This window comes from Macrotis lagotis, chromosome X (assembly GCF_037893015.1).
Source record: "Macrotis lagotis isolate mMagLag1 chromosome X, bilby.v1.9.chrom.fasta, whole genome shotgun sequence".
NCBI classification, from domain to species: domain Eukaryota; kingdom Metazoa; phylum Chordata; class Mammalia; order Peramelemorphia; family Peramelidae; genus Macrotis; species Macrotis lagotis.
Window position 1 is genome coordinate 247409667 of NC_133666.1, and position 17282 is coordinate 247426948.

Below are 17282 nucleotides of genomic sequence, written 5' to 3' on the forward strand. Positions count from 1 at the left end.
TTTGTTTCTCTGTTTTAACTCTTCCTGGTTTAGGTATCAGCACCATATTGGTTTCATAGAAAGAGTTAGGCAAAGTTCTATCTTCCCCTATTTTTCCAAAGAGTTTATCTACAATTGTAATCAATTGTTCCTTAAATGTTTGGTAGTATTCACTTGTGAATCCATCAGGCCCTGGAAATTTTTTCTTAGGGATTTCAATGATGGCTTGTTGAATTACTTTTTCTGAGATAGGGTTGTTTAGGTATTTAATCTCCTCTTCATTTAAACTGGGCAACTTATATTTTTGTAAATATTCATCCATTTCACTTAGATTGTCAAATTTATTGGCAAAGAGTTGGGAAAAATAATTCTGAATTATTACTTTAATTTCCTCCTCATTGGTGATGAGTTCACCTTTTTCATTTATGATACTAGCAATTTGGTTTTCTTCTTGCTTTCTTTTAAAATCAAATTGACTAGAGGTTTATCAATTTTATTGGTTTTTTCATAAAACCAACTTTTGGTTTTATTTATTAATTCAATAGTTTTTGTTTTTGATTTTATTAATTTATTCTTTAATTTTTAGAATTTCTAATTTGATATTTAATTGGGGATTTTTAATTTATTCTTTCTCTAATTTTTAGTTGCACATTTAGTTCATTGATTGTTCCTTGGTATTTTAAATTGCTTCTTTTAGACTGCTTGCAGTGTTTTCTCCTTTAAATGAGAATTATGATATCTGTCTTCAATATTCCTTGGAGTTTTTATTCTGGGATCTTTTTCTGAAGATGATTGATGAATTCTTTCAAGAACTGTTTTGTCTTTTTTTGTTCTAGAATATGAGGGCATTTTTCCATAATAATCTCTGAAAGACACTTTCCAGGTTCTTTTTATGATCAAGCCTTTCAGGTAGACCAATAATTCACAAATTTTTCTCCTGGATCTATTTTCCAAATTATTTGTTTTTCTTAAAAGGTACTTTTCATTTTCTTTTATTTTTTTCAGTCTTTTCTTTTGTTTGATGGAATCTTGATGTCTCATGGAGTCATTAGCTTCCATTTCTCCAATTCTAATTTTTAGGATTTTATTTTCTTCAGTTAATTATATGTTTTCTTTCCCAGTTGGTTAACTTTATTTTTAAATAAGTTGTTTTTCCTTTCCAGTTATTTAATTCTACTTTTTGATAAGTACATTCCTTTTCCAGTTGGTTGATTTTAATTTTTGATGATTTACATTTTTTTTTCCAGTTGGTCATTTTTACTTTTAAAGGAGTTGATTTCTTCAATCAATTTTTCAAATTCTCCTGCATGGTCTCATTTCTTTTTTCCATTTTTATTCTTGTCTGTTCTTTGGTTTCTAAAATCCTTTCTGAGCTCTTCCAAGAGGTTTTGGATTTGAGGCCAATTCATAAACTCCTTTGAGGCTTCATATGTAGGCAATTTGTCACTGTTAAGTGTTGGATGGTTTCACTTCATTCCTGAACCTGAACTTAACAGCCTGACCTGAGTTAATTCTAATCTATGATAGAAGGAAAAATGGAAAAAGGGATGAAGGCCATGGTGATTGATGGAAATTATTTTATTTATTGTAATTACAGAAACTGATATAGTTTTATTATTATAAATTTAAAAATCATTACAGAATTTATTTTTAGGGGAAATGACATTAAAAGAGAAATATCTTTGCTGCTATACTCTAAAGACTGTGGGACTTTTCCATCTGATTTGTAGATATAGCCTTCCAAATGATCTGTTTTCTCCATTAGAATGGGAGATATTCATAACCCTACAATTAGCACATGATAAATTCTTTTTTTTAGGTTTTTACAAGGCAATGGGGTTAAGTGACTTGCCCAAGGTCATACAGTTAGGTAATTATTAAGTGTCTGAGGCCAGATTTGAAGTCAGGTCAGGTACTCCTGACTCCAGGGCTGGTGCTCTAGCCACTGTGCCACCTAGCCACCCCCATAATAAATTCTTGATAAGTGCTTCATTCATTCATTCATCCATTCTCTTCCTTTAGAGTTCCCTTCATCCTTTTCAGATCATTGTTGCTGTCCTTTGTGGTCCTCTAGGTTATTTCCCCTTTTCTTCCATTAAATGTAGTACCAGGCTCATAACTTTATTCTCCACTCAGACCTCTACTACCTTCAATCACCCTGGTCTCCCAGTTCCTTTAACTCTACAATTTCATGAGCTCTGCCTTCAATCCACCTCAATCCTGAAAAGGAGTGCTTATACCTTAGACCTCTTCCCCAACCTCCAGCCACTTCCATTGAGTTTTACCAAAGCACAAAAATTGTAAGTCATAGTTCTTTATGGGGGACTGGGAAAATGTTGGGAAGTCAAGGGCAAGAAGAGAAAGTCAGGAACTAATTTCAAAAGGGAGGTGATAGGGAGAATTCAGTTCAATTGAATAAACATTTCTGAAGCACTTAACATATAAGGCACTATGTAAGGGTTATGAAGATCAATCATTCAGGTAAATGAACCTTTAAAATGTCTAATATATGGTAGAATTTGTTTGATCTTAAATGGGTTGAAGTGCTACAGAGAGGGATGTGTGATCTAGTCTGCAGGTAAAGATGTTTTAGCAAGCTTGGAAGATCCTTTAAAGCAGTGAGTAAAAATCATTAGAATAATAGTAGAGAACTAGCCTCAAAGCCAGAAAGACCTAGATTTAAATCCTGACTTTGACACATACTAGCTGTATAATCCTGGATAAATCATTTAATTTCTGAGCACTCTCACTTAGGGGTGAAAAGCACACCATGTCCCACAACACACAGAAGTGCCTTGAATCAAATTACAATGTAATTGGGAAATATTTAATAAAAGAAATAAAAAATCATAAAATATAAGTATTATATTTTAAAACCAAGTTAATATAAGACCCACTGGTATCTCTAGCTACAAAATAATGATTGTGTTTCTATTTGATATTGCTAGCACTGCTTTATGTAACTAAGACTATAAATTGCAAAGAAGCTCCTGACTTGCATCAGTGGAGGGAATTTCCTCTCCTTGGAGTTCCCCATATTAAAAAATATCACAGGTTCATTCTCTATCCTGTTCCTTTAATCATTCACTCTACTTCTGTAGAAAACTTACCGTTGTAAGTACAGCAGTAAATATTAACTGACTGGCTGGTGGGTTATATTTTGCCTTATGCCATAGGGAAGCTGGATGGCACAGTGGACAGAGAGTTGGTCTGGAGTTGGGAAGACCTGAGTTCAAATCCACCATTAGGTATTCATTAAGTGTGTGACCCTAGGTAAGTCACTTAACCTTATTTTTTCTGTTCCTCGTCTGTTAAATGAGCTGGAGAAGGAAATGGCAAACCAGCATCTTTGACAAGAAAACCCCAAATGGAATCACAAAGTTGGATGTGACTGAAATGCTGAAATCAACAAGATTGACTCAAAAAAATGCAAATATGTAGTGTGTAAAAACCCATAAAACTTAATAAATGTGTATAGATGAAAAAAATCCACTTGTAAATATTTTCTCAACCCCATCTGTTGTCAGGCAGCATCTTAGGAACACCAGTTGGCCTGATGATTGCCAGAAGCATGCACTACTGTGTGCACATTCTCCTAAGTATTTCTAGATGGCCCACCTGGAAAATCCTCATGCTTGAAGTTTATGTTTCACAAATCAGAAAAGCAATTCAGTTGATTTTATGCATTGATTCCATTTCTTTATGGTCTTTTACCCTCTTTTTTCAGTTCAACTAATTTTTTTCCCCTGAAACTTCTGCATTTTAACTTTGGTATGTATAACTTATCTTAAATTTCCCAAATCATATTTATCTCCGCTAAATATTTTCTTTTCTCTTCAGGTCTCTGTTATTTCTCACTACCAAATTTGTTTTTATAGTTTCTCTCTGACCTCTTAAAAATCACTAATGAAGGCTTTATTTTTCATTCAAATACTTCAGAAATCCTGAAGTTTATTATGGAGAATAGAGGATAAAGGTTTCAGTCACTCAAGTCAATTTAATATGGAGCTATTAGTACTAAAACAAGGCTGCTGGGGGTCTTTCCCTAGGGTGCTGAAATTTGAAGGGTAATAAAAGTGAATTTGTACTCAACTTCAGCAGCAGGTAGAAATACCTGAACTAGCCCCTAGTGAGCAAGAATAATAAGTCAAAATAGGAACTCACCAGATGAATACTTTTTTTTTTCTTTCTTTCTTTCCCCATTCATCTTAACTCTTCTGTGGATCATCCCTGCCTTACTTATTTCCTGGAGGTCAGCTGGTGGAGTGCTAGAATATGTTTAACAACCTGCTCTCTGGGGGAAAAAAAGCAAACAAACAATCCACCTACAACAAACTTTAAATATGTATTATTGACATTTCTTCCATCTTTTTCTTAAAAAGTCAAGCACCAATTTGTACACTTGTGAAATCCTGATATGTAAATGCTCAGTTGAACATTTAACAATCTGCTTTTGATAACTATTTCATGTTGACTCTAGCTCATACTATACCCTTCCTTTTAGGTCTCTATCACGTGGCCAACATTTTGGGGTTTCTCCATGAGTTTTCTAACCCTCCCCCCACTTTAGCTGAATTTATCTTCAAATGATAAATTTGTGATGCATGTTTTGGGATGCTTGCTCCAAATACCAGAATTACTAATTATGGCTCCATTACAGAAACTCTGCTAGGCACTAGAGCTAAAAAAGAAGAAAAGGGGGAAACAACCTCTGCTGGTAACAAACTTTCATTCTATGGTAGGGGATACAATTTGTACACAGAGCAGTAAATACCAGATAAAAGGTCATGAGGACCTAAATGGGCATAGTGGCCTGTGCTCATAGACAGATAAGGACATGTTAGAGATGTAATGGGGTAGTGAAAGGCTGCTGGAAAAGGATCTAGTAGGGGGTATACATATATATAGAAATATTTATAGCTGCTAAAAAAAAACTGGAGAGTAGAAGGATGCCCATCAGTTGGGGAATGGCTAAACAAATGGTGATGTATGAATAACTGAAACTATGTGAAGTAGGCAGAACAAGAAGTATAATTTATACTCTAATATTGATACTCTGAAGGAGATTTGGGGGTATCTGATCTTTCTGTCATTGGCTCTGCTCCCACAGAAAATGCTGTAAAATGGTTTCCTTGAACCCTCAGTTCTATTTAACTACTTAATAAAGGAATATTTACTTCAAAGGAATAGCATAAACATACAAATATTGCCCTCAGCACTTGCAGGGACATACATAGGGGCAAGACACCAGGCTACCAGACTCAGTCTCTGGGGAGGGGAAATGGATAAAGGTTCACAGCTACTTTGAGTTTCTATATAGCATGCCAAGTTCTAAGTGGAAAACTCCCTTGGGCTCATATTTCACAAACTGGCCTTCTTAAAGCTTTCCTGCTGGGTGAACAGCAATATTAGGCTTAGAATCCTGGATCCAAGGTCTCCATAGTCCGAGCTCCTCAGTCTGAGGATTCCATTGGCTGGACCTGGAATGAAAAGGAAAACAAAATAAACCCAGACTCCAAGTCCATTTCTCAGAGTCACAGGGACTAAAGAGGAGATGGGGCCGGGAGTGAGGATGGGGAATTCTTTTCCCCAAGCAGCTTACCTTATGGTGCCTGTGCTTTGGGTGAACAGAACCTTTATTCCCTGGACTTAGCCAGAAAGAGAAAGAAAATTCCCATTCTGGCAGATTTAAAGATACAGCCTGTTCTAGTTTCCCACCCAAGTCATAGGGGAACAAGATGTCTTTTCCTGGAAGCAAGACAACTTTCCCTTGGGTGAGTCCACCTTAGGTGATCTGAGCATGTGCCAAAGCTGGGTTGAATTTATAAAAACAATTTTGAAGACAGAATGACCATCCATACACAATGGTCCATCCTGAGTTGCATGATGAAGTTGACTATCTACCTCCTGAGAGGTACAGAATCATACATATTTACATAAATGTATGTATGTATGTATGTATGTGTATGTGTTTATGTATATACATTCATATATATATATATATACATATATATATATATATATATATATATATATGTATTTAGACATAACCAGTAAGGAAATTTTTTTGGGAGGTGTTACAAGGCAATGGGGATAAGTGACTTGCCCAGGGTCACAAGGTAATTATTCAGTGTCTGAGGTTGTATTTGAATTCAGGTCCTCCTGACTCCAGGGCTGGTGCCCAGCCATCTAGCTGCCCCAGGGAGTTTGTTTTGCTTGATTATGTATATTATAACAATATTGCTTTTCTTTTTTTTTCAGTAGAGAAGGAAAGAAAATAGATTTCTGTTTATTTAAAAATAATGATAATGATGACAACAATAACAACAATAAAGTCCTAGAACCTGTTTTAAATCTTGACTCTGCTACTTAGTTCTTATGAGTGGCCAATTCACTTCACCTCACCAATCCTCTGTTTCCTTATCTGTAAGGAAGTTGACTTTAATAACCCCTGAAGTTTTTTTCCAAGTTCCTAGGTGTGTTTCTTTGATGAGTAAAGAAGCTGACCCTGGAGGCAGAACTGACAAAACTTGGCAACTGGCTGGGTGAGGATTTAAAGGAGCTAGGAGAATTTAGGATGTCTATAAAAGTGTGAACCCAGGTGCTTAGAACTATAGTTTTCTGTGCCCTCAATAGGAATAGTAAGGAAGAGGGATAGTAATTTGATTAGGAGAATATGGATTTTGAAATGCCTATGGTATATCATAGAGCAACTAGAAAGAATGACAAGTCTTGAGTCAGGAAGACCTGAATTCAATTCACACACCTGACCTAACTGTGTGACCCTGGGAAAATCACTTAACCCTGTTTGCCTCAATTTCCTCATCTGTAAAATGAAATGGAGAAAGAAATGGCAAACAAAATAATTATTCTATTAATATTCTGGATATGTATGCTTAGTTTATGAGCTGTATAATAATAATAATTTTCCATGTTTCCTAGCTTACATTTTTGTCCCACAACAACCCTGTAAGAGAAGTAATGAGTATATTATTTTTGTTACTTTATAAAGGAAGGAACTGAAGCTCAAGGCAGTTGTTATTACTTGTGATCACCTAGCTAGGAAGTATTACAACAGGTTTTGAATCCAAGTCTTACTCTTTGCCCCAAAAAACCCCAAATGAAACCAAGAAGAGTCAGACATAACTGAAAAGACTCAACAACAACAAAAAATAGGGTGTCAAGTAGACAGGATTACAAGGTAGTAGGTGATGTGGATTGGAGCTCTGGAGAGAGAATATTATTATTTGTTAGATTTGGAAGTCATTTGTATAGAAATGCTAAATGAATCTGTGGAGATTAATGAGACTACTAAGTGAGTATGTAAAGGAAGAAAAAAAAACCAAGTTTGAGTCCTTCTTTCCTTCCTTCCTCCCTTCCCCCCTTTCTTTGTTGCCAGCTATGGACATCAGCTCTTTATGTCTTATTTTTTTAATCTCTAAAATGAGAGAACAATGCTTTCCATTTCCCTGGGGAGGTGGAAATGATAAAACAGATACTCTGATGGATGATACAAGCTGGAAGACACCAGATTGAGACTAAAAGACTGGGTTCAAATTCCTGTTTTGCTGTCTACTACCTAATTTATCTTGGAAAATTCTCCTTATCTTTGTAGGTAGGCCTCAGTTTTTTTTATCTGAATTGTAGAAGAGTTGATCTCTAAGTTTCCTTAGAATTTCAAATCTTATCTTAAAGAAAAAGTAATAGAAGTTATTCTATTAATATTCTAGATATGTATGTGTAATTTATGAACTGTATAGTAATAATATTTGCATGTTTCTTAGCTTACATTTTTCCCCACAACAACTTTATAAGATAAGTAATGGGGAAATTATTTTTATTACTTTAAAGATGAAGGAACTAAAGCTCAGAGTAGCTGTTATTGTTTGTGGTCACCTAGCTAAGAAGTATTACTGCAGATTTTGAATCCAGGCCTTAATGACTTCAAGGACCAATTCTTCAGTCACTAGACCAGCTGTCAGAAGGATTATGTCCTTCCTTTATTTCTTTTTCTCTCCCTATTTCCTCTGAAATGAATCTTACTTAAAAAGAACTTGCTGCGGTTTCCTTTTCATCCATAAGGAGTCTTATTTTTCATCATTATTTCTAGATGAGAAACGCAGCAGGCATGAAAGCTGTTGTTGGTCCTTGTTCTGGGCTGTCTCCAGCCATGTGGGCAGCCAAAGGGAAAATAGGGATTTCACATTTCTAGAGCGTTTTTGTTGCTAATTCCTCCATGCCCCAGAGGACTAGCTATCCTGTGGAGTCTTAGGACTCTACTGAGGTTATGGCAATTGTGGCAATAATGACAGCTTAAATGCCTGACACTTATTTACAGTTATAATATTTAATTAGGTAGATAAGCCCTCCTCCAGGTGAAATTTTGGAAGCTTGATGATTCTCACAAAAACCTGTGACTTTAAGCATTTTAAAGAGAGGATTTGAGAAAGGAAGAAAGGAAAGACTTCCAGAATATTTCAGCCATTTGTGTTTTTTAATTGTTTATGTACTTAAATGTTGTTGTCTCACTTTTGGGTTTTGTTGTATTATTCCTTCAAAAACAAAAGACCCATTTTGTAGTATGGACAAGGGAAGCACATCTATAGAATCTCATATAATTTTAAAATTTGGGGGTTGCAGGAAGCTGGCAGAGCAGGTCCTAAATACTCTTCTCTAGCGTGGTAATTAAGGACAATCAGCATCTCTTAAGCGCCTACTATGTGACAAGCATTCTGCTTGGAGGTGGAGGAATTCAAAGATTCCAGTGAAGCGATCCTATAAGCTTATGGGGGCTATATTCTATCCAATCCTGTCTGAGTCACCCTCTGGGATACTGAGGCACAAAGGAAGGAATTTAATGCTCCTAAAAGAAAAGTCCTGAATTCTTTTCTTTTCGGAAGGTCTGGGAAAAAAGAGCTCAGGACCAGAATTTGGGATCAGAAGACGACTCCATGATCCGATGGTAAGGGCGCTGCCGAGCTACATCACCTTTCTCACCAGTCGAAAAGTGAAGAGAGGGGTCCAGATGAGCTCTTTTGCTCCGAAACCTTAGAGCCAGTGATTAGAGGGAATAGCTGAGCGCTAAAGCGACGCTAAGCTAGCGCTTGGGGAGCACGGTGGGGCGCTAGGACCCTGACATCGGGCAGCCTGGGGACGTGTCGGAGGAGGGCGAGGGAAGCTTTAGCGCCCAGGGAAAAGCGTCTTGGAGAAATCCAGCCCCTCGCACGTGCGGGTGCGTCCTAGACCCTTGGCAGCAGGCAGGATGCGGGGGTGCGGGTCCGGGTCCCGGGCGGGCGGCGCGGAGACTGCAGCAGCGCCAAGCTGCCACCGAGCTGCGCCGGGGAGCCCGGGCCGTCTGCAGCCCAGGACCGTCCCGGGGGAAGGGGCCTCCTCCCGCGAGCTGCGACCACCACCGGGCGCTCCTGCCTCTGTCGGGATGCATGAGCCGGGCGCTCGCGAGGGACCGAGGTACAGCCGCAGGGAGGTGAGCCCCGGGGCTGGGGGCGCATCGGGATCCGGGGGCGGGGGGGGAGCAGGCAGCTTCCAGCGCCAGTATCCCCAAGTCCTCTTGGCAAAACACAACCTCCAGGACATGTCGCTCAAACTCAGGTTCTTCTAGCTCCTCCAAGCCCGGGCTCGCCACCCAGGTGGTTACAGTGAGGAGAGAGTCGCCCATCTGCACCAGGTTTCATCACTGAAGGTTTCCTTAGATTGCCTCCCTAGGAAGGGGTGACTAGGTCCTCTTGGTGCTCCCCGTGGCCAGCTTCCTCGCTTGCTACTTCCACCATCTCAGGAGGACCTGGGAGGCTCCTACCTGCTCTCTTCCAAGGGGACCATGCTCCTCCACCCCGTCTCTGTGTTCCACTTGACTTTCTTTCTCCTGTTGCGCCTCACTTTTCCCAGACTCAGATCCCTCTTTCTTTTTCTGCTCGCACCCTGCACTGCCGCACCACTCTTTAGAGGGTGTGTGTGTCTGTGTGTGTGTGTGTGTGTGTGTGTGTGTGTGTGTGTGTGTGTGTATGGGTATGTGTGTGTGTGTGTGTGTGTGTGTGTGTGTGTGTGTATCTCCTCTTCCTCCTCCTCCCTCTCTCTCTCTCACTGCGTAGCTGCTTTCTTTTTCTAAGAGAAGGCTGCTTCTCATAGCTTCTGCTGCTTGAGACCCTGTTGCCGGCCTCTCATGCTTGAATCAGCCGAAGACTCAAGGCTACAGCTTGCCGGGTCCTACACACACACACACACACACACACACACACACACACACACACACACTCTCCACCACCCCCCACCCCCCTTAAAGGCCCTTATCACCTCTCCCACAGTCCTGGTTATCCAAAGGACCTAAGACTGCTTTCCGAAGCAGCCACCACCTAGGGCCATATTTACTGGGCAAACAGAAGAAACGTATTGATTTAACAGTTGCCTGGTGGGAAGTTGGTCGGGGTGGAGAGTTAGTAAGGGAGGAGTGGTCGGGAAGGAGAAGAGGGTCTCCTCTTAACTGACGACGGTTACACTGCGGTGGGTAGGAGGGGGAGTAGAACTGATTGCCCTTCGGGGCAGTGCTGGGGTGGCAGGGCGCGAGGAAGAGGCTTGTGGATCAGAGATCACGGATTTTCGGTGTTCTGGGATCCTGAGTCCTGTTCTCTGACTGATTGCTTCGGGCAGTGGGGGAAAGTTGCAATTGTCTTCGGGTTTGGAGGGCTGTAGCCAGGACAGGAAAATCGTAATACTTAACCTTTATAAATATAAAGATAATTGTCTTAATCTTTCCAAATCTCCCCTGCAAAGCCTCAGCCTGAGCAGTACGGTTGATCCAGTTTTCAGTTGCAGGTTGTTTTTGAGCCTGCGGAGTCTGACATTAATTTACCTCTCCATGTTGGCGATCTTAAGAAGGAACTCATGATTGAATGAATGAGCAGGCCGAGTTGCCAGGGTTGCCACTTGGAATTCTTGTTTCACTGGAGTACCCACAGTGGGCAGAATATGGCTATGTGTGTGTGTGTGTGTGTGTGTGTGTGTGTGTGTTGTGTGTGTGTGTGTGTGTGTGTGTGTGTGTCCGAGTGTACATGCTTCCTCCAGTGATATTTGTTAATATTCATGTCAAGACGTTGCAGATATTTTGAAGATTTTTCCCCCAGGAAGTAGTAGGAGTTCTGAAATTATTTAACAAATATAGTCGAGCAATGGTGACAGTGAAGAAAAAAGAAAGACTTTAGATTGATGTTATCATTCCTGGGGCCAGTTAATCAAAACACCTTCTGTAAGTAATGGTTTTACCTGAGAACCTTAAATAAATAAATAACAAATAAAACTGTATTACCAGTTTCCCCGAATTTAATAATCTAAGAATCTGCCACATATGTGTCTTGTCCATTTCATTTTATAGATTTTTCAATTCACCAAAATGGAGGAAGAATTCATAAGATTCATTCCTAGAAACAGGGGAAGGAGGGAATATTCAACATGTAAAGTGTGCCCCAGGAGATCACTTAATCCTTTTCCTGTCAGTTTCCTAATCTGTAAAATGAGCTGGAGAAGAATATGGCAAATAGGTCCAGTATCTTTATCAAGAAAATCTCAAATGGGGTCAGGACAAATCCAGATGTTTCTGAAATAACTCAACAACATGAGCCAGGCACTGTATTAAGGGCCTTTTCCTAGGTAAAGACAGATTAAATGATTTACCTAGGCTGACACAAGTAATAGATGTTTGTGGACAGATGTGAACTTGGGTCTTCTGATTCCTAGACCTAGTTCTCTACAGTTAGACCTAGTTTGGGCAAAATTATTGTTTTGTACTTATGTAATATTATTTACTGTTACTTATACTGGATCCTTCTCCTAGACTATAAACTCTATTAGGACAGTGACCCTGCAAAAAGTAAGTGATTAGTAAATGTTTATTGATCAAATGAATGAAAATATTAATCAACTTGAAAATTTTTCACTATCTTTGCACATTTATTGACAGCATGTCTCAATGTTTCTGATAAAAGAGGGAAGAGTTAGACTAAAGAAAATCTGGATAAGAACTGTGGGATGATTTAGTTTTATTGACATTTGTCCACATCTAAATCAGATTGTTTTTAGGTCTATGCCAATTCTTTCTGACTCTGGGGCTGTGGATTTGTGTTAAAATGAATGATCTTTCAGTTAATACTGAAAATACATTGCATATATTTGAAAGCATAAGATAAAGAGTCCTATTTAAGAAAGGGTTGACATTTTCTAACCAGGGAAAGAATCATGATCTCTTCTGATTTAGAGCTGGTGGAAAAGTCATTCCTTTTTTTTTTTTTAAACCAAACTGTTTCAGGAATAAGTAGGGGCAAGTAGTAGAATGTATTTCGTGGTCACTGAATTCATGAAAAATTAGGAAAAGATAAGGGATGATGCTTGATGTGATTACAACCTAATATGTTATTTCCATATTATGAAGTGAAAAAAAATTTGTCAGTTGCCAGGATAGAAACTCCTTCCACCACTTACTTACTTACAATTTAAAAATCTTAGAGAGTAGTTTGAAGCACTGAGAGGTTAACTTAGTGTATGTCAAAGGTTTGGGACCCAAGATCTTTTTGACTCCAAGGTCAGTGTTCCATCCTCCAAAGCATGCTGTCTCTCTGCTTGGGAAGAAAAGTATAGTAATCTCAGTCTAATCCCAGTATAATTTAATACATTGAATCCAGTATACTGTACTTATTCACCAGGGAACGATTTAGTTAAACTTGTCATGGTGGCAATTATTCAGTTTGATAATGGATAAAATAAAGAGATCTCTAATTATAAACTATCTCCTGAGTCTTCTAAAGTAAGCACAGTTTAAAATGTAGTACCCTGTTTACCTGTTAAAGATATCGTGAATCTAGAACTTGAAAGAATCTCAGTGGTTATCTAGTCTAATTCCCTTAGTTATTTTTAAAAATACTGTTATTTTTTAAAAATTGCATATTTTTAAAAAGCACAGACTTTTTTAATTCATTTTTTCAGTTCCAAATTATCTCCACTTCCCAGTCCTATCAAATTAAGAGCCAAGATAAACAAAATCTATAACAAATATGTACAGTCATGCAAAACAAATGTTAATATTAGCCAAGGCCAAATATGTGTAATGCATGTACATATATGTAGGTGTACACATATATCAATACTTCAACATGCACATTTTGAGTCCATCAGTTCTCCCTCTGTAGGTGGATAGCATTTTTCATCATGAATCCTTTGGAACTGTCATGGTTATTGTATTGATTAGATACAGATTGATTAGTCTTTCAAAGTATTATATTTATGCTATCATTATTATTATTGTTATTATTTTTATTATTTTTACAAGATTGCTGTTCATGCTATTTATGATGTAGAATTTTCTTCTGTTCTTCTCACTTTACATTAGTTCATACAAGTCTTCTCAGGTTTTCTGAACCATTCCTATTATCATTTCTTTTAGCACAATAAAATTCCTTTATATTAATGCATCATAACTTGTTCAGTCATTATTCAGTTGATAGACATCTCCTCAGTTTCCAATTTTTTGCTACTACAAAAATAGTTGCTACAAATATTTTTATATTTATGAGTCATTTTTATTTTTCTTTGCTTTCTCTGGGGTAAAGACTTAGTAGTGTTATTGTTGAATCAAAGCTAATTATACAATTTAATAGCCTTTTTGACATATTTCCAAATTGTTTTCCAGAATAATTGGATTAGTTCACAATTCCATCAGCAATGCAACAGTGGACCTGTTTTCCCACATCCCTTCCAGCATTTATCTTTTTCCTTTTCTATCATCATACATAATGTGATAAGTATGAAGCAATACCTCAGAATATATTTAATTTGTATTTCTTTTAATATTATATTTCTATGTGCCTATTTGTATAGCTTTGATTTCTTCCTCTAAAAATCATCTATTTATATCCTTTAACCATTTATAATTTAGGGAATGGCTCTCTTATTCTTGTAGATTTAAAATAGTTCATTTTATATTTTAGAAAAAAGATCTTTATTAAAGAAACTTGCTGCAAAGAATCCCCTCCTCACCTAGTCTTGTTTTTCTTCTAATTTTAGTTGCGTTGAACTTTTGTGCAAAAACTTTAAAATTTTATATTTTCAGAATGATCCATTTTGCCTCCTCTGAATCTCTCCCCCATCTGTAGATACAACAGGTACTTTCTTTTTTTTTATTAAAGATTTTATTTATTTTGAGTTTTACAATTTTCCCCATCTTACTTCCCTCCCCCCTCCCTCCACCCCCCACAGAAAGCAATTTGTCAGTCTTTACATTGTTTCCATGTTGTGCATTGATCCAAATTGAGTGTGATGAGAGAGAAATCATATCCTTAAAGAAGAAACATAAAGCATAAGAGATAACAAGATCAGACAATAAGGTATCAGGTTTTTTTTTCTAAATTAAAGGGAATAGACCTTAAACTTTGTTCATACTCCACAGTTCTTTATCTGGATACAGATGGTATTCTCCATTGCAGACAGCCCCAAATTGTCCCTGATTGTTGCACTGATGGAATGAGTGAGTCCATCAAGGTTGATCATCACCCCCCATGTTACTGTTAGGGTGTACAGTGTTTTTCTGGTTCTGCTCATCTCACTCAGTATCAGTTCATGCAAATCCCTCCAGGCTTCCCTGAATTCCCATCCCTCCTGGTTTCTAATAGAACAATACTGTTCCATGATATACATATATCACAGTTTGCTAAGCCATTCCCCAATTGAAGGACATATACTTGATTTCCAATTCTTTGCCACCACAAACAGGGCTGCTATGAATATTTTTGTACAAGTGATGTTTTTACCCTTTTTCATCATCTCTTCAGGGTGTAGATCCAGTAGTGGTATTGCTGGATCAAATGGTATGCACATTTTTATTGCCCTTTAGGTGTAGTTACAAATTTCTCTCCAGAAAGGTTGGATGAGTTCACAGCTCCACCAACAATACAACAGGTACTTTCTTCCATGTTCCACTAATTTGCTTATAATAACTTTCTTTGTGCGAAAAGAATGTATTCATTTTGAATTTATCTTGGTATACTATGTGAGATACTGGTGTAGTATGGTTTCTTGCCATACTACTTTCCAGTTTTCCCCATATAATAAGTCCTTGTCCCAATAATTGGGACCTTTGGGTTTATCCAATTGTAGACTATTGTATTTGCTCTAAATATCATATACTTAATTTGTTTTACTGATCAACTTCTCCAATTCTGAACCAGTACCAAACTATTTGATGATTACAGCTTTGAGATATAGAGTTTGAGATCAAAATATTGCTACATCCTCTTCCTTCCCTTTTTCTTTTTCCATTGATTCTTGTGATATCTTGGTCTTTTGTTCTTCCAAATAAATCGCATTATTACTTTTTTCTAGCTTGATAAAGTAATTCTTTGGTACTTTGATTAGCATTTCATTGAATAAGTGAAATTTCCTTAGGCAGTATTATCATTTTTATGATATGGCTCTATCCAGAGTCAGTTAATATTTCTTCAATTATTAGATCTTTATTTGTGTGAAGTGTTTTGTAATTGTTTTTATATAGTTTATGTGTGCTGGCAATTAGTCTCCCAAGTATTTTATCTTGTCTCCTAGTTATTTTAAACTAATTCTATTTCTTCCTGCTGGATTTTGTTGCTGATAATTTGTGGGGATTTACTTTATATCCTGCGACTTTGTTGAAGACTTGGATTGTTTGAATTAATTTTTTAGTTGACTCTCTAGGACTGTCTAAATGTATTATCTTATTACATGCAAAAAAATGATGGTTTTATTTCCTCATTGCTTATACTTATTCCTCCAGTTTCTTTCTTTCCTTCTTTCTTTCTTTCTTTCTTTCTTTCTTTCTTTCTTTCTTTCTTTCTTTCTCTCTCTCTCTCTCTCTCTCTCTCTCTCTCTCTCTCTCTTTCTTTCTTTCAAGGTTTTTTTGCAAGGCAATGGGGTTAAGAGGCTTGCCCAAGGCCACACAGCTAGATAATTATTAAATATCTGAGGCCAGATTTGAACTCAGGTACTCCTGACTCTAGGGCTGGTGCTCTATCCACTGTGCTACCTAGCTGCCCCTCCTTCAGTTTCTTTTCCTAATCATTGCTATAGCTAGCATTTCTAGTACAATATAAATTGTAATGGTGTTAATGGACATTCTTGCTTTACTTCTGATCTTAGTGGAAATTCTTCTAGCTTATTCCCATTACAGATAATTCTTGATTTGGGTTTTAGATAGATATTTCTTATTTTAAGAAAAGCTCCATATATTCTAGAATATTTTAGTGTTTTAATGTGAATGGGTTTGCATTTTCTTCAAAGATTTTCCTGTATCTAAATAAGCATGTGGTTTTTGTTCTTTATTGACAGTCAATTATGCTTATTGTTCTAAAAATATTCAACCAGCACTGATTTCAGTATAAATTTAACCTGTTATAGTTTATGATCTTTGTGATATAGTGTTGTAATCTCCTTGCTATTATTTTTGTATCAGTATTTGTTAGGGAAATCTGTATATACTTTACTTTCTCTGTTTGATAAGATACCTTTATCTATTTCTTCAAAGTATGTGTAATTTGCAATTAATTGTTTTTGGAATGTGTGGTAGAATTTGCTTATAAATCCATTTGATCCTGATTTTTTTTTCCCAGTAGGAAAGTCTATGACGTGTGATTTCTTTCTTTGGGCAATTAATATTTTTATAAATACTCAACCATTTCAATTAGACTATCAGTTGTCTTGACTTGTAGTAGGACAGAATAATTCTTTTTTGTTCTTTTCTTTCTTTCTTTTTTCTTTTCCTTTTTGCAAGTCAATGGGACAAAGTCACTTGCCCAAGGTCACACAGCTAGGTAATAATTGTCTGAAGCCAGATTTGAATTTAAAAGTTAGATATGATAAGTCTCTGTAGAAAACTGAATGGTTAAAGAAAGGTGGACACCAATATCTTTAACTGTTCATGGCACCTTCACAAAAATCAAATATATAGTAGGGGATAAAAATCTCATAAACAAATGCAGGAAAGCAAAAAATATTAATTGTGTCTTCTGATCATCATATAATAAAATTACATTCAATAAGCAAAGATTAAAATTAATTAGAAACTATGTGGATCAGTGCTATAGCACTAGTTATCCTAAAAACAAATCACTGTTGCAATCAACAATTTAACTTTTCTAAAATTCTATTCATCTCCCAAATGTTTTTCTTATTCATTTTATATTAGATTTGTCTAGGTCTGTGAGGAGTAAATTGAAGTTTCCTCACTAATATAAGCATTTAACTTTTCTTTTAAGAATATGCATGCTATGCTATTT

At 37.0% G+C, this 17282-nt stretch overlaps 1 protein-coding gene across 2 annotated transcripts in view; it reads left to right on the forward strand.

Annotated features, from left to right (window-relative positions):
• Positions 1 to 9402: 9402 nt before the first annotated feature.
• The window catches only part of PDE8B (phosphodiesterase 8B), a 312928-nt gene continuing 305048 nt past the window's right edge, over positions 9403 to 17282 (forward strand). For both annotated transcript variants that reach the window (XM_074202145.1, XM_074202146.1), the window contains exon 1: positions 9403 to 9463. In XM_074202145.1, coding sequence (XP_074058246.1) covers positions 9416 to 9463 — 48 coding nt within the window. In that variant the 5' untranslated portion in view covers positions 9403 to 9415. The remainder of the gene's footprint in view (positions 9464 to 17282) is intronic.